Raw genomic sequence first — 18,070 nt, 5'->3', positions numbered from 1 at the left:
TTAATTGTCTGCCTCTAAATATATTGTATTTGGCCCAGAAAGTCATATAAATCAAGGATTTAAAAAGTCCTCGTCCCAAGCAGGTGGAACCTCTGTTTCCATGTAAAAACATATTTCTACTTTGGCACTCGCCCTACAGGATTCTCTCATAATCCAGGGCTCTTTCTTTTTCTTTTTTTTTAAAAAGGAAATATTTATGAAACGTATAAAACATAAGTCCTTCTTTCCAACCAGCTTTCTAGATTCCTTGCCAAGCGTAGTTTTCTCTGAGCCATAGGAAGCTGGACGGAGAGGGGTTTTTTGGTTTTTTTTACAGGAATCTTTACAGAAATGTCCTCCTTGCGGAATACACATTGCTTACATTACAGCACAGTCCCCAATGGAGAGAGTAAGAACTCTTTGCTGCTCTTTTTCAGCTCGGGGGCCACGTTCCCTTCTGGGCAGGCTTACAGGGGCCACATGAGAAAAGTAAAAATGTCAATGTAAAACAAAAAGGGAGGGGGGAGCTAATGGCAGAGGAGTATATTCCAGAACAAGTCATCACAATTAAAATACAGTGGTACCTCGGGTTAAGTACTTAATTCGTTCCGGAGATCCATTCTTAACCTGAAACTATTCTTAACCTGAAGCACCACTTTAGCTAATGGGGCCTCCTGCTGCCGCCGCGCCACTGGAGCACGATTTCTGTTCTCATCCTGAAGCAAAGTTCTTAACCCGAGGTACTATTTCTGGGTTAGCGGAGTCTGTAACCTGAAGCGTCTGTAACCCAAGGTACCACTGTAACTTGGGACCAGTTTAACAACTTGGGACCAGTTTTCCTGCAAGAAATCTCCTCTTGCAGTGGAGGGCAACCAAGATGATCAAGGATCGGGAAACTAAGCCTTACAAGGAGCGCTTGAAGGAGCTGGGCATGTTTAGCCTGGAAAAGAGGAGACTGAGAGGAGATATGAGAGCCTTCCTCAACTATCTCAAGGGCTGTCACATGGAAGAGGGAACATGCTTGTTTTCTCCTGCTCTGGAGGGGAGAACTGAAACCCAAGGCTTCAAGTTACAAGAAAGGAGATTCTGACTAAACATTCCGTCAAAACATTCTGACAATGAGAGCTGTTTGACAATGGAGCAGTCTCCCTCTGGAGGTAGTGGACTCTCCTTCCTTGGAGGCTTTTAAGCAGAGATTGGGTGGCCGCCTGTCATGGATGCTTCAGCTGAGATTCCTGCACTGCAGGGGGTTGGACCGGATGACACTATATCCACAATACACATTTAGTAATGGCAGAACACACACTTTGGAACTCCCTGCACTCTTTGACAACACTGCACTCTTTTCGCTGCCTTCTAAAAATACAGTGGTACCTCTGGTTGTGAACGGGATCCGTTCCGGAGGCCTGTTCGCAACATGAAAAGAGCGCAACCCGCAGCGGCGCATCTGCGCACATGCAGGTTGCGATTCGGCGCTTCTGCGGATGCGCGTGACGTCATTTTGCGCTTCTGCGCATGCGAGAGTGGCAAAACCCGGAAGTAACCTGAAATAATGTAACATGAAGCAAACGTAACATGAGGTATGACTGTATTTCTGTTTCAAGCCCGCCTGGATAGGTAGTTGTCAGGAGCGAGCCAGCAATAAATCACAAGGAATAAGTCAAGTTAACTGTTTGTTAGAAGAAACCAGGCCTGATCAGGAACTGCGGGCCTATTGAGCACAGCAACTCTTAATCTCGGTAGGTCTGCCCTCTATGAGGCAGCTGTGGAGGCTGAAGGTCCCTGACTTCCCACAGCTGCCCCACTCGCACTGGCCGCCATTCTCCTGCCTAGCAGCTACAGTGGTACCTTGGTTCTCAAATGCTTTGGTACTCAAACAACTTGGAACCCAAACACTGCAAACGCAGAAGTTAAGTGTTCCGGTTTGTGAACTTTTTTTGGAAGCCGAATGTGCTCCGTTTTGAGTGTTACACTTCCATTTCGAGTTCCATACTTCCGTTTTGAGTGTTACGCTGAGGTCTGTCTGTTTTTGCTATTTATTTTGTTTTTGCGGCACTTTTTGTTTTTGCAACTGTTTGGAACCCTGTTCAGCTACTGCTTGGTTGATTAAGTGACTGCAGTACATTGTTTACTGCTTTCATTTTATATCAATGGTCTCATTAGATAGTAAAATTCATGTTAAATTGCCGTTTTAGGGGTTGTTTTTAAAAGCCTGGAACAGATTAATCCATTTTGCATTACTTTCTATGAGAAATCGCGCCTTGGTTTTGGAACGCTTTGGTTTTGGAACGGACTTCCAGAACGGACAAAGTTTGAGAACCAAGGTACCACTGTACATTAGGAAAGACCTACCAGCTAAGGTCATTGTCTCACAAAGAAACATGTCTGGCTAGATCAGCAGCCTTTTCCTCCTCCCTTAGAATCTAACTCCAGGACCCCAAGAATTGAAAGGGACTCTGTTGCAAAATCTGCTCTGTTTCCCTTAGCAGGCTTCCTCACCCTCGACCCTCCAGATGTTTTTGGCCTACAACTCCCATGATCCCTAGCTAGCAGGACCAGTGGTCAGGGATGGTGGGAATTGTAGTCTCAAAACATCTGGAGGGCCGAGGTTGAGGAAGCCTGCCTTATGGGGTATCCAAGAGCCCATGTAGAGTCCTTAAGTCGGTTCCCTATCGGTAGGAGAAAATAACAGAGGCCAACCAGAGAATATTGAGAAGCAACACAGCTAGTAAGCCTGATCTTTATTAAACTGTTGCAACAGGGTCCCCACTCACCACATGCAGGAGGGAGGAGGAACCCCGGACAGTGGTGTGCAAGCCCTTATATAGACTTTTGAAATTGCCACCCTGTAGCCCAATACATCATACATACCTCACAGAAAGAGGTGGTCCCCAGCAGAAATACATGGGGGGGGGGCAGTCTACAGGAGAATCCTGTCTGGCAGGAAACCTGTTAATGGGCATTGACTGCTTTTACCTGGGCACCCTGGCCATTCTTTTGTGATGATAAATACTTAATTCCTGAGTCCAGGTCACAGGCTCACCCTATTCATATCTTAAATGTGCCCTTAAGGCAGGATCTGTGAGCATAGAGACATGGGGAGGGTTTTCCCATTTCCATCCAAACTGCAGAGGAATATTTGAGGTCGCTGGGAGAGTCAAAATGACTTCTGGCTTGTTCTCCTGTACTATTTCAGACGTGTGGTTTACATACCTATGTATGTGTTCGCCTTCTACATTCATGAACATTTAATTTATATATTTGAGACCTTAAATCAAACTAAGGCCTGCGGGCCGGCTCTGGCCCAATCACCTTCTAAATCCTGCCCATGGTCGGCCCAGGAATCAGCGTGTTTTTACATGAGTAGAATGTCTGCTTTTATTTAAAATGCATCTCTGGGTTATTTGTGGGGCATAGGAATTCGTTCATATATATTTTTTTCAAAATATAGTCCGGCCCCCCACCAAAGTCTGAGGGACAGTGGACTGGCCCCCTGCTGAAAAGGTTTGCTGACCCCTGCCTTAAATTCTCATAACGCCGCCAACCCATAATACCAAAGGTGTAGCATTCTGTTCATCTTCCCTCTGGACTGTGAAACACTTGCTTTTCCCAAGCTGGTAAATGCATGCAGCTGGAAATTGCTTCGGTGTGCTCACACTAAAAAAAGAAAGTAAAAAGAGAAGAATCTGAGCTCAGATTTGAAAATAGATTTCAGGTCTCCTGCGAAGGCTAATCAGGAACCTCCGGGGATTTCCAGAGGAGGTAAAAGGTTGCTTAGGAAGCAGCTTTGTACCTCGATTAACATCTGCAGATTTGTTGTAAGGGAAAGCCTTGGGAGCTCTGGGAGCCGCACATCTGCTCGGCAGATGAGCTACCTAAAAGCGCACAACAAGAGGGGCTTTTGTGATGGCAGCAAGGCACATCTGGGGAGAGGGAAGTTTGGATGCCTGCCTTTTGCCACCCTTGGAAAAAAAAAGCGGGGAAAGGGATAAAGCAGGCTTGGAAGGAACTGAAGTCCAGCTGTGGTGTGCACACATGCCATTTACTCCAGAGGAGTCCCACAGCTGCAGATGGGATGCGGTGCTGAAGGAAAGTGGAGGTTCAAGGACTGGGCTCCTTGGGACGGACCGGCCTCCACAAAGAAGATACAGCGGTACCTTGGATCTCAAACGCCTTGGTACTCAAATGCCTTGGTTCTCATACGCCGAAAACCCAGAAGTAAGTGTTCCGGTTTTTTAATGTTCTTCAGAAGCCGAACATCTGATGCAGCTGTTGGCTATTGTTTCTGGGGTTCCTGCACCAATCGGAAGCTGTGCCTTGACTTTCAAACATTTCAGAAGTCAAGCGGACTTCCGGAACGGATTAAGTTTGGCGCTTTTGTTTTTGCTATTTATTTTGCGTTTTTGTTTTTGAGGCATTTTCGGTTCATTTGTTTTTGTGACTGTGCGGAACCCAGTTCAGCTACTGATAGATTGATTGTGTGACTGCGAAAAAATTTTAAATTTTGATTTTTATCATCTACAACACTGTCTTATTTATTTTATAGTACAGTACATTGATTATTGCTTTCATTTTATGGATCAATGCTCTCGTTAGATAGTAAAATTCATGTTAAATTGCTGTTTTAGGGGTTGATTTTAAAAGTCTGGAACAGATTAATCCATTTTGCATTACTTTCTATGGGAAAGCGTGCCTTGGTTTTGGAACACTTTAGTTTTGGAACGGATTTCTGGAACGGAATAAGTTTGAGAACCAAGGTACCACTGTATTTATCTTGAAATGGTAAGCTTGTGTGGCTGGGCCTCCTGCAAAATCAGGCCTCTGGGGTCCCATGTGGAAATGGCAACAATGATAGCCGTCACCAAGGAACGGATAGGCAGAAAGAAACCATAAGTAATAGATCCTCTAGTTGCTAGATGAACTCTTTGAGGGATGCTGTTGGGGTTTTTGCAAAGGCTGTTAAGAAAGCACAAAAGGGGAACTCTCTGGGAAGTTCTCTGTCCTGAAATCTGGGCAAAACAGATATAAGAATGAGGCAGCTGAAACGATGGTGCATTGGAATGCCTCCTTTCCTTTTTTAAAATCCCTGCAAGTAGAAAACCAGTCAAATGACTGGATTAGAAGCTCTCTCCCTGAAGACCTGGTTTTCTACTTGCAGGGAGTCTCTCAGAATGTTTCTGAAATTTGCAATGAAGAGAATTTTGGAAGAACTGTTTTTAAATGTGTGATTTGGGGGGGGGGGCATATGGAATTACCTGACTTTCCAGAGTGAAACCAATGCCTTAGAAACCCTCCATTGGCCCATGTTTCTTCAGTTTGCAGTCGTAGAAGGTGCTGCGTTGAGGTTTGCCACAGCTTACAGTTCATTCACGTTTTCCTCCCACTGAAGTCCTGATGGGCATGAAACACACCTCGATAAAACACTACAACAAAAGGAAACTTGGTGTAAAATCACAGCTTGATAACATACAGCCCCTAGCACAGTGTGTTACGATGGCTGCAGCGTTCAGAAAAACCATTAAGTGGCCTGCCGAGACACCAAACAATTTTCAAGTGGTCCGGGAGGTTGGGAGGGTTCTCTTGGCCCTGCGTTACATGACTGATTGCTAGGGGAAAGCCCTGGAGAGGAGGGGACTTTCAGTCTTGGCAACCGATTTTCGTGGAGTAAGACCACTGGAAATGAGCTGCTCCTCTCATTAGGCCTGACACTCAACCAAATCTGTGGGGTTCGTGTTTTCGCTAATACAGTGGACGCTTGGGTTGCGAACGTGATCCATGCGGGATGCATGTTTGCAACCCACAGCGTTCGCAACCCTCGTCTGCGCACGCATGGATTGTGATTCAGCGCTTCTGCGCATGTGCAAAGTGCGATTTAGCGCTTCTGTGCATGCACGACCGCCGAAACCCGGAAGTAACCCCTTCCGGTACTTCTGGGTTTCGGCAGGTGCGTAACCCAAAAAAACGCAACCTGAAGCAGCTGTAACCCGAGGTATGACTGTAAAGAGTTCAACTTGGAACAGTGTGATTACTGACCAGCATGCTCCGGCAACAGGGACAATCCTGTGGGAGGGAGTTCCGTAGATTAACCATGCCCTGCCCTGAAGGAATTCTTTGTTCTAGGTTTGCTGAATCTTCCTCCATTCCTCTTCATTGAATGACCATGAGTTTGGACATTAATGAGGGAGAGAGAACCATTTGTTCCTGCCGTTTAAAATATTGCTGCTGAAGAACCTGCCGTAGGAGGCTCACCTTAACCCCGTCCTCTTTTTCTTCTCTGGTAGATTCTCCTCCGACCTGTTGTCCTCTCCCCCCCCCCCCGTTCCTTTGCACTACAATTCCCATCAGCCTCAAGCCAGCACAAGCTGGAGAAGGATGGTCTACACTGTGGCCATAGCTTTGCCAATGCTGCCATCTAGTGGCTTGATATATAGCATTGTTGCTATTGCCTTGGTCCAAGTGGCTGATTTCATAAAATGTGTGAGTCCGCAAGCAGTGGCCCTTACTGTCGTATGTCTCTGTCTTCTGATACTTGAAGGAAGAGATGGATGGATGAAACTTGGCGCAGTCAGTATTTATTTGTGTTCATGCATTAATTTGCTAAAACTGCTGAGAATCTTGCAACTAATCTGTAATGAAAGAAAACGATGTTCCTTGGTTTGGAGATCAATACGCACCGTGAAGGATCTTTTTGTGTATTTTTGCTTCTTTATATAAATATTTGTCCCTAGAGGAGATTTCATTAATCTATAGTTGATCTAATAAAATAGTTCATTGAATGATGGGGATTGGGAGTGGAGATGTTTCCCCCCAAAAATGACTTTCTTCTTGACCAATACTTGCTGAAAAATTATGGCTGACAGTCCCCGGATACACTGGTGGTTCTTTGCAACTCTCATTGTAATTTGACAACCAACCTCCTAACAACTCTCAGCATCCTTAACAAACTACAGCTCCCAGAATTCTTTGGGGGAAGTCATGACTGTTTAAAGTTGTGTCATAGTGCGTTAAATTTATGGTGCAAATGTAGCCTTAAAGACATTCTGTTGCTGTCAGGGGGAACTGTATAGAGAAGAAACATGGCAGCCCCATGTAAACACTGGAGGCAGCCATGTTTCCCCACCCCCCCTTACGATTGGCATCTTGAAGCCAACTGCTTATTTATTTTCATATTCAACCTAGGAAAGAGGGTTTTTCTTGACATTTAGTTGTGCCAAATACAAATAACTTGTTAGAATCCGCCACTCAGAAAGTCTTTTTTGGCTGAACAGTGGGGCAGAAGCAAACAATAAATGAAACATACATGAAAATGAAAAGAATGGCAAATATTTCAAAATGTTGTTAATTTGTTTTTAACTGTGTTTCCCCTGTCCCCCTTTTTAGAATGTATGAATTGCACGAGACTCACAGATATGACTGAGAGGCTGAACACCCTTGAAGCCAAGGTAAAGTATTATTATTATTTCTATTACTACTACTACTACTAAAAGGTAAAGGGACCTCTGACCATTAGGTCCAATCGTGACCGACTCTGGGGTTGCGGTGCTCATCTCGCTTTATTGGCCAAGGGAGCCGGCGTACAGCTTCCGAGTCATGTGGCCAGCATGACTAAGCCGCTTCTGGCGAACCAGAGCAGCGCACGGAAACGCCATTTACCTTCCCGCCATTTACCTATTTATCTACTTGCACTTTGACGTGCTTTTGAACTGCTAGGTTGGCAGGAGTAGGGACTGATCAACGGGAGCTCACCCCGTCACGGGGATTCGAACTGCCGACCTTCTGATCAGCAAGCCCTAGGCTCTGTGGTTTAACCCACAGTGCCACCTGCATCGTCTACTACTACTACCACTTTCTATTACCTGCCCTTCACCCCAAGGTCCCAGGGTGGGCTACAGCAATTAAAACACATTACAGTACAGTTTAAAACAATAAGCTTCTCAAGGAAGAGTTGGATAGGCTAAGGGCTCTTATGCCCTAGAATCATAGAATCTTAGAGTTGGAAGGGATCCCAGAGGTCATCTAGTCTAACCCCTGCAGTGATGGAGTCACAGCCCAAGAATGGCCATCCAACCCCTGTTTAGAAATCTCCAGTGAAGGAGAGTCGGAATCTCCTTTCTTGTAACTTGAAGCCACTGGTTCATGTCCTCCCCTCTGGAAAAGGGGAAAACAAGCTTGCTCTGTCTTCCATGTGACAGCTCTGTAGATATCTGAATCTGGCTATCATACCTCCTCTTAGTCTCCTCTTTTGCAGGCTAAACATTCAAAGCTTGCTCCATACAGCAAGAAAGATTCTGTTCAATCTTGTAGGGTGGGCTTCCTATTCTTTAGATCAGCTTCCCCCAAACCTTGTAGCTTTCCAGATGTTACTGGACTACAACTTCCATCCTCCCTCCCCGGTGACTATGTCAGGTGAGGCTGATGGGCGTTGGGCGAGTCCATCATCATCTGGAGGGCTGCAGGCTCTCTCCATCCCTGCTGTTCAGTGTCTGCCCAGATGCCCAGTTTCTGGGGAACACAAGGAGGCAAAGGCTACTGGATTCGGGTCCTGCTTGTGGGATCCCCAGAATACCTTGTTGGGCAGAGTGAGCTAAGATATTTGAAGATTCTGTGTTTAGTGATAGGCAGTGATTTAGTGTTTAGTGATAGGCAATTCTAGTATTTTTTTCTAAATTTGCACCCGTACCTACAAATTTGTTGTTGTTTAGTCGTTTAGTCATGTCCGACTCTTCGTGACCCCATGGACCAGAGCACGCCAGGCACTCCTGTCTTCCACTGCCTCCCGCAGTTTGGTCAAACTCATGCTGGTAGCTTCGAGAACACTGTCCAGCCATCTCGTCCCCTGTCGTCCCCTTCTCCTTGTGCCCCCCATCTTTCCCAACATCAGGGTCTTTTCCAGGGAGTCTTCTCTTCTCATGAGGTGGCCAAAGTATTGGAGCCTCAGCTTCAGGATCTTTCCTTCCCGTGAGCACTCAGGGCTGATTTCCTTAAGAATGGAGAGGTTTGATCTTCTTGCAGTCCATGGGACTCTCAAGAGTCTCCTCCAGCACCATAATTGAAAAGCATCCATTCTTCGGCGATCAGCCTTCTTTATGGTCCAGCTCTCACTTCCATACATCACTACTGGGAAAACCATAGCTTTAACTATACGGACCTTTGTTGACAAGGTGATGTCTCTGCTTTTTAAGATGCTGTCTAGGTTTGTCGTTGCTTTTCTCCCAAGAAGCAGGCGTCTTTTAATTTCATGACTGCTGTCACCATCTGCAGTGATCTACCTACAAATTAGCACGTGCAAACCTGGGTCCTCTTTCACCTCTTCGTTTTGGTGATGCATCTCCTCTGTTTTTGGACAAGATGCCCCCCTAGCCACTCTGCACCCCATCCATCCTTCTGGCTTTGCATTCAGGCGGCGAGTGTCCTTCATCTGGCTGTGAGGACAGCCCTGATCCACACACGCTCTTTGAAGCCCCATTTAATGACTAGATTCCTCGCATGACCACATTCCCTAGCCTGTTATTGTGAAACCCGCCCACATCTTTTAACAAAAACCCTCCGGAGTGCAAATTAAATGTCTGCTATAAATCCTAGCTTCCAGGCACTCTGTCTCAAACCTTCCAGTATTTGACCTGAGCTGGTGTCCCCCAGTCCAGTGGAAGAAGCAGGCCAGGATGATCAGAACATCACAAGATAACATGACACAAATCACAGATACGATTGATTCCCTATGGGATTGATAGCATGACCCGCATCATTTCTGCATGGCTGCAGTTTCCTATAACGTGGTCCCGCTTTTCCAATGGGTTCCAAAATGGAAAAAATGAATTCTTTTCTTCCTATATACATACAAATGTAAGGCCGTCATCACGCAGCCCTCATTGGAGGATTGGCTCATCACAGTCCTTGATTTGCATGAAGTCAGGCATAGGCAACAACTCCCAAGGCCAAGGCACTTTGGGGCCTTCCAGTGTTTTTTGTTATGAGGGGGCCGCCATCCCTATTATTCAGAGGGTGGAAGAGGGTGAATATGGAGCCGAGTGCAGCTTGGCTTTGGTGGCTGGTGGCTCCTGCTGCTGCAGCCACCACTGGCCAATGGTAACTTGGCCGCTGGCCTGTGGGGCCATGCTACCGCTGTGTTTGGGTCCATGCCTGGCTCCTCATGATGTCGTGAAGGAGCGTCTCCACCCACATTGTTCTGCCCGGACACTGAGGTCCAGCTCAGAGGGCCTTCTGGCACTTCCCTCACTGTGAGGTTACAGGGAACCAGGCAGAGGGCCTTCTCGGTGGTGGTGCCTGCCCTGTGGAATGCCCTCCCATCAGATGTCAAGAAATAAACCACTATCTGACTTTTAGAAGACATCTGAAGGCAGCCCTATTTAGGGAAGTTTTAAATGTTTGATGTTTTATCGTATTTTTCATATTCTGTGGGGAGCCGCCCTGAGTGGCTGGGGAGGCCAGGCCAGATGGGTGGGGTATAAGTATATGATGATGATGATGTCAGGATGTTGCGTCGGGCCCCTGTAATCTTTTTTAGAAGTTGGCGCTTCTGAAGTCGGGAGCAAATGAGAAGGCAGGTTTTTAAATGGTGGTTTTAAACAACAGCAGGGGTTTGAATAAAGTAGTGATAGGGCTGCTGTGAGGAGCTGAGGGGTTTGGCTGAATGAGTATCATGTGGCCTCTGTAACAGTCCCAGTTCTGCAGATCAAATTGGTTGGAGCGGGCGTTTGCAGGGTAAGATGACCTCACGGTTAAACGGGTCTCTCAAGCTGTTTGGGGCTCCGGTTGATTGTTGTGACTTGAATCCAGATCCTTCTGCTCGAGGCTGCAGAGCAGGCTCCACCGTCGGAAAACGACCTGCCGATGGCAAAGACGACAGTCCCCACGTGGTACGACGGCTTGGTGCCAGATGCCATTCCCCTGGCCAATCCAGGGACCATCTTGAGGAAAGCAACAGGACCCATCGGTGAGCAAACTGCAGAGAATCCTTTCTCTGCCCATCACGCTGTGCGAAGGAGGAGCCGATCAGACTGCAGCGGAACTGTGTCGCTTTTGCATGCGATTATCTGTAATTTTATTTGTTTACTTGCAGCCCAAGTCCGTTCCATCCCACTTCCGCATTACAGTGCTTTATTTCATTTATTCACTTGCAGCATTTATACCCGGCTGGTTTGCAATAGCTGCTCTTAGTTCAATAAATTAATTTAATTGGTTAACATTTTTCTCATGGGGTTGTCGCCCAAGTTAGACCACAGGGAAAGCTCTGATAAATCAGCAGAGGGCCATTGAGTCCAGTATATTGTTTACTGTAGTAGCGGACCAGGAAGTTACAAAGGCAAGAAACAGCCCTCGGCTGAATCTAAACACATAGAAAAAACACTGTGAAAATGTGTTGGTTTTTTTTTAAAAAAGTTGTAAAATATATAGTACAGTGGTACCTTGGTTTACTACCATAATCCGTTCCGGAGGTCTGTTTGTAAACCAAAACAGGTTGTAACCCAAGGCGCACTTTCGCCAATGGGGCCTCCCCCAAAAAAATTCCTAATCCCCCCCCCCAAAATGGGTTGTAATCCAAATAAAGGTTGCAAACCGGGACACCCACTTCTGGGTTTGACGTGTTTGTAATCCAAAATGTGTGCAAACCAAGGTACCACTGTATATGGAATTTGCCATTAGCTCATCGCCGCCATCTAGTGTTACATTTGTATAATGCACTTAAAACACACTTAAAACATTATATTTGCAGCTGTATAGCTGAGTCCCTGGTATGACTAGCATTGGAGCTCACCCTCCTTCTCCAGAGACAGGAGAGAGCCTCTTTCCATTTTGGATGGTGTTTGATAACATTTTCAGACCTGTGCCCCACAGAGGACCTTAAGGTCCATAAATAGCAACACCCTAGAGGTCCCAGGCCCTAAGGAAGTTAGCTTCAACCAGAGCCAGGGCCTTCTCAACACTGGCTCCGGCCTGATGGAATGCTCTGCCTCATGAGACCAGGACCCTGCAGGATCTGATTTTTTTCTGCAGGGCCTGTAAGACAGAGTCGTTCCGCCTGGCCTTTGGCTTGGAGTCAATTTGATTCCCTCCCCCTCTTTCTTTTTTTCCTTTCTCCTCCTGTGATAAGGCTGCATTTTAATGTTTTAATGTTGTATTTTAATCTTGTTTTTAAGCTGTATTCATTCAACTTGTTTTTATTATTGGTTGTTAGCCGCCCTGAGCCCGGCCTTGGCTGGGGAGGGTGGGGTATAAATAATAATAATAATAATAATAATAATAATAATAATAATTCATCGAGAAGGCATTTTCTTGCAGAGTCTGCCAGTGTATGTTTGTGTGTGTTTTCATTTTGAATCCTACTGGCTCATCTCTCCACCCAAGCCCACCGCTTGGGTAGACCTGAGTGAATTGCACTCTGCTCTTGCTCATGTTACATATTTGTTTTCAGCTTCACACGTACATCTTCTCTTCAAAGGGGTGCAGCTTCTTGTCTTTTCTGCCAAACTGTTTGTGCCCTCAATGTTTTCAGGATTACCGGGGCCAGCTGGGAAACCAGGACCGCAAGGCCCGAAAGGTGAAAAGGGAGAGACTGGTGAGAGGGGCCCGTCTGGACCACCAGGTGAGTCTCGGGAGGAAGGGCCACAGCTCAGTAGTAGAGTGTCTTCCTTGCAAGCAGAATATCCCGGGTTCAACCCCCCAGCATCTCCAGACAGGGATGTAGTTTCCCCCTCACAGACCCATAGGTGGCTGTCTACCAGCTCCATCTGGTACACCAGCTGAGCCCCTACCTGCCTGTGCACTGTCTTGCCAGAGTGGTAGACGCCCTGGTTATCTCACGCTTGGACTACTGCAATGCGCTCTATGTGGGGCTTCCCTTGAAGGTGACTCGGAAACTACAACTAATCCAGAACACAACTGTCACACTGGTGACTGGGAGCGGCTGTCGGGACCATATCACACCAGTCCTGAGAGATCTACATTGGCTCCCAGTACATTTCCGAGCACAATTCAAAGTGTTGGTGCTGTCAGGATGCTGTCAGCGGCCCCCGGCTGGTTGCCCAGGAAAGTATAAAGACAAGGAAAAGTTTCTTGCAGTCCTTTTATATTTCAAACTTTACAGAGAGAGGCTATAGAACCCAGCCTCTTGGATAATGGCGTTGTCCCGCGTGAATCTTCATCCCCTTCTCTCCCACTTCCTCATTCGTCATCATCATCACCTCTTCATGTACTGCTATGGGCCTTCTGTCTTCAGGCTCTTTGCTCTCCTACTTTTAAGGCTCACCAGGTTCTGGGAGATGGTGGGCCTGGTATGCTTTCTAGTGAAAACATGTAAGTCAGCTGCTGCTCTGGTTCTGCCTGCTCCTCCTCTCCCTTTATTTCCCAACTTTCCCCCTCATCTGCCCCTGAGCTTTGACCTCCCTCAAACCACTGTTATAAGCCTATACTGTCTTCCTCTTCCTCCTCCCTGGAAGGGTCAGGATCAGGAGGCGGTCTCCAACTTTCCTCCTCCTCTGCCCAGCCCCTGACAGGTGCTGACTTTTAAAGCCCTAACCGGCCTTGGCCCTGGATCCCTGAAGGTGTGTCTCCACCCCCATCGTTCAGCCCAGACACTGAGGTCCTGCTCTGATGGCCGTCTGGCAGTTTCCTCACAGCAAGAAGTGAAGTTGCAGGGAACCAAGAAGAGGGCCTTTTTGGTAGTGGTGCCCACACTGTGGAACGCCCTCCCATCAGATGTCAAGGAGATAAAAAACCACACAACTTTTAGAAGACATCTGAAGGCAGCCCTGTATCAGGAAGTTTTTTTAATGTGCAATGCTCTGTTGTGTCTTTGTATATTTTGTTGGAAGCCACCCAAGAGTGGCCGGGGCAAGCCAGTCAGATGGGCGGGGTGGAAATCAACAACAACAACAACCATTCCCAAGAACCCTTAAAAAACGACAGCTTCCCAGGATTCTTTGGTAGAAACCATGTGCTTTCAATGTGTGTTGGATGCGCTTTAAATTTATGGTGTGGCTCTCTCCTTGCTGGCTGGTCTGGACTTCTGGCTTCGTAGTCACCATTCCTGGTCTCCACCTCAACTCGGACTCCCATCCGTGGCTCAAAGCTGAGACACTGAGGATCTCTTGCTCCTTGATCTACCATGACTGCCTCCTGGAACATCTGGAACTTGCATGTAAACACATGGTGCTTGATGTTCCAGCTGTGGTACGGCTGTGACTTGGCAATGGAACAGCAGCGCATGTCCAGCCAGGCTTTGGTGCTGGGGGAGAGGCTCTCAATCAGTGCTCCTCATGTTCCAGGGTGATGCCTTGGCATCCGGAACAGGACCTTGCTATCTCAAGTGCATGCAGTGCTAGCATTCTCCAAATGCCTGGGTAATCCCTGACTTCTCTTTGTTCTGGTTCGCAGGGCTGCTTGGACCTCCAGGACCCAGGGGATATCCAGGTGAAACCGGCATTCCTGGCCCTCCGGGACCCCCAGGACCCCCAGCATCTCCTGGCTTCCCATTAACCTTCCAGCAAGGAGTTCTGTACTCACTGCAGCCCAACGCTGAGAAAGAAAGTAGGTCTCCTTCCATTTCGAAGAGGAGCCAATCATCTGCTTAACCCGGGGCCCTCAAACCTTTTTCTCTGGGCCACGCTTTCAGAATAAAAATTTGCTCATGCCAATTTTTTGTATTGCTAGGAAATACATTAGCAAACTTTTCTGAAATTGTGATATGTAAGGCCTTCTTAGGGACACAGGTGGCGCTGTGGTCTAAACCACAGAGCCTAGGACTTGCCGATCAGAAGGTCGGCGGTTTGAATCCCCATAACGGGATGAGCTCCTGTTGCTCGGTCCCTGCTCCTGCCAACCTAGCAGTTCGAAAGCACGTCAAAGTGCAAGTAGATAAATAGGTACTGCTCCGGCGGAAAGGTAAACGGCGTTTCCGTGCGCTGCTCTGGTTCGCCAGAAGTGGCTTAGTCATGCTGGCCACATGACCCAGAAGCTGTCTGCGGACAAACATCGGCTCCCTTGGCCTATAGAGCGAGATGAGCGCGCAACCCCAGAGTCGTCTGGACCTAATGGTCAAGGGTACCTTTACCTTTAAGGCCTTCTTAAACCAAACATGAAGGGAAAAGTCTGACATATTTCTCCATCCTTTGGCAGCGGTCAATCTGGCTGCATCCAGATGTTTTAGGACAACGTGCTTGGCCACTGGTCATGCTGGCTGGAACTGATCAGCCCTGAAAGGTTCCCAGAGTGGTTTACAACTATCAGTGAGAAGACCCTGCGAGGTCTCCTGTTCTCAGGCTCACAAATCTAAGAGGCACAACCCTGGGAGTTGAGGAGAGGGGGAAAGCACGCTCAGGCACTAATTCTTAGCTTGGTGTTTGGTGACAATATGATTGGGACTTGGCACGGGGATAGCAATATCGTTCAACAGTGTGTGATGTTTGGGCTTGCTAGCTGCCTTGGGTTTCTTTTGAGAATTCGGGAATGTGCATTTTTAGAATACATATATAAAGCAAGTGTGATACACCAAGCAGGCTCTGCATAGCTTGCTCTCATCAGAACTTAAGAGCCTGCTGGATCAGGCCAATGGCCAATGACCAGTCCAGCGTCCTGTTCTCACTGTGGCCAACCAGATGACCCCATGGCAAACCCTTAAGCAGGATTCGAACACAAGAGTCCTCTCCCTGTGGTATTCAGAAGCGTTGCTGCCTCCAGCCATGGATGAGATATCTTTGAGATGAGATATCTTTGAATTCTACTTGCTGGAACACCAGCCATGTGGAGAAATGTTGTTGCCCTCACATCCTGCTCATGTGCTTCACAATAAATATCTGCTTGGCCACTTTGGGGAACAGAATGTTGGACTACATCAGGGTCTCCCAAACGTGGGTCTCCAGCTGTTTTTGGACTACAGTTCCCATCATCCCTGACCACTGGTCTTGCTAGATAATGGGAGTTTTAGTCCAAAACAGCAGGAGACCCGAGTTTGGGAAACACTGGACTAGATGGTCCTTGGTTCAGATCCTGCAGGGATCTATACTGCCTTGTATCAAAGCTGGCCTTGCACTTGCAAACATCGGAGCTTGGCTGGTTTTGTTTACTGGCTTTTGCGCAAGTTCCCTTCCCTTGAGGCTGGCTGGAAACGCCAGTTCTTCAAGCTGTGGAGACCTAATGCATAAAAGATTCCTTTGCATAATGCAGCACACCCAAAAACCGATGACATGGGATTCCAAACTGCCAACAGCAGAGGGAAGTAGAGCCCAGCTTATGGATGACACACACTCCCAAAACAATTATGGGAAGAACAGACCTATTTGGGGTATTTTGGGGTGTGGGTGTGCCTGATTGTGACTATCCAGCATGCTTTCAATGCACCAGAGCTTCCTGCTGTCAGCAATTGCCTGTCACTTTTCCAGCCATCCGTGGTAAGGAAAGCAGGCTCCATTCTGGAGCAAGCCGCAACTATGATCTCTTAGCCTCACATGGATCCAATTGATAGACCTTCCAGAATACGGGTAGGGAAGCATCCATACATTACTGAAGCAGTTAGGTTAGGTCCCACTTTTAAATAGTGCTGTACTGTTTTTAATCTATCTCTGTTTTAACAGACCTGATTTTGTATATTACTTTCCAGCTAGTATTATTCTTAGCCTTCTGTACAGTGGTACCTTGGTTCTCAAAGTTAATCCGTTCCGGAAGTCCGTTCCAAAACCAAAGTATTCCAAAACCAAGGCGTGCTTTCCCACAGAAAGTAATGCAAAATGAGTTAATCCGTTCCAGACTTTTAAAAACAACCCCTAAAATAGCAATTTAACATTGATTTTACTATCTAACGGGACCATTGATTCATAAAATGAAAGCAATAAACAATCTACTGCAGTCTCACGATTGATCAATCTGTAGCTGAACTGGGTTCCACACAGTCACAAAAACAAAACAAAAAGAGCCGCAAAAACAAAAACGCAAAATACCGTATTTTTCGCTCTATAAGACGCACCAGACCACAAGACACACCTAGTTTTTGGAGGAGGAAAACAAGAAAAAAAATATTCTGAATCTCAGAAGCCAGAAGAGCAAGAGGGATTGCTGTGCATTGAAAGCGGCAATCCCTCTTGCTCTTCTGGCTTCTGTGATAGCTGCGCAGCCTGCCTTCGCTCCATAAGACGCACACACATTTCCCCTTACTTTTTAGGAAGGAAAAAGTGAGTCTTATAGAGCAAAAAATACGGTAAATAGGAAAAACAGACAGACCTCAGTGTAACACTCAAAACGGAAGTATGGCACTCAAATTGGAAGCACAACATTCAAAACAGAGCACGTTCGGCTTCTGAAAAAAGTTCCTAAACCAGAACACTTACTTCCGGGTTTGCTGTGTTTGGGTTTCAAGTTGTTTGAGTACCAAGGCGTTTGAGAAACAAGGTGCCACTGTAATAATTTTTCACTGACTTGCTCAAGGCAGCTAACAAAGGGTTTACCCTCTTGTTCCACTGCTTTCCCCAGGAGGGAAGCCTCTATTTAGCGCTCAGTTGGAACAAATGGCAATTCAGGGGTTTCCCCGCAGAATGCTGTTTGTTCCGATTTATTGCTAAAGGCCAGGTTTTTCCTGGGAAAGGAACGAGACATGGCGAAAACTGCTGGAACCCCTCCATGGGGCTAGTGGAAGTGGGGACGAGCCCCAAATCACTACGATGTCACCAAATGATGGGAAACATTCACCAAATTCCTGCGCTCCTCAATTACAGCAGTTTCCTCTCCTTGATTCTCTCTAACGCAGATGGGGAGCCACAGCTGGCATCCACCGTGATTGACACCATCCTGGCTGGTTTGCCTGGGCCTCGTGGCGCACCTGGGCCCGTTGGACTTCCAGGTAAATAGATCTGGATGAAAGAGGCAGGGAGTGGGAAGCAGCAGGGACAGCAGCTGGAACAACAACAACAACAACAACAACAACAACAACAACAACAACAAAATTATTTATATCCCGCCCTCCCCAGCCGAAGCCGGGCTCAGGGCGGCTAACAACAATAAAATAGTACAACATTCTAAAATCATTTCATTATAAAATTAATTCAAATCAAATTGATGGCAACCATTAGGCTAAAGTTCTGTG

The 18,070-nt window shown here is 46.9% G+C and overlaps 1 protein-coding gene across 3 annotated transcripts in view; it reads left to right on the top strand.

Moving 5' to 3' along the window:
- COL26A1 (collagen type XXVI alpha 1 chain) overlaps positions 1-18,070 on the top strand; it is a 101,118-nt gene that overhangs the window by 72,894 nt on the left and 10,154 nt on the right. For all 3 annotated transcript variants that reach the window (XM_080983124.1, XM_080983122.1, XM_080983123.1), the window contains exons 4-8: positions 7,360-7,421; positions 10,777-10,933; positions 12,494-12,583; positions 14,374-14,526; positions 17,735-17,827. In XM_080983124.1, the coding sequence (XP_080839250.1) occupies positions 7,360-7,421; positions 10,777-10,933; positions 12,494-12,583; positions 14,374-14,526; positions 17,735-17,827 (555 nt within the window). The remainder of the gene's footprint in view (positions 1-7,359; positions 7,422-10,776; positions 10,934-12,493; positions 12,584-14,373; positions 14,527-17,734; positions 17,828-18,070) is intronic.

This window comes from Podarcis pityusensis (genome assembly GCF_964106645.2).
Source record: "Podarcis pityusensis genome assembly, chromosome: 15".
NCBI classification, from domain to species: domain Eukaryota; kingdom Metazoa; phylum Chordata; class Lepidosauria; order Squamata; family Lacertidae; genus Podarcis; species Podarcis pityusensis.
Note: the sequence above shows the minus strand (reverse complement) of the source record. Positions and strands in the feature narration are given on the sequence as shown.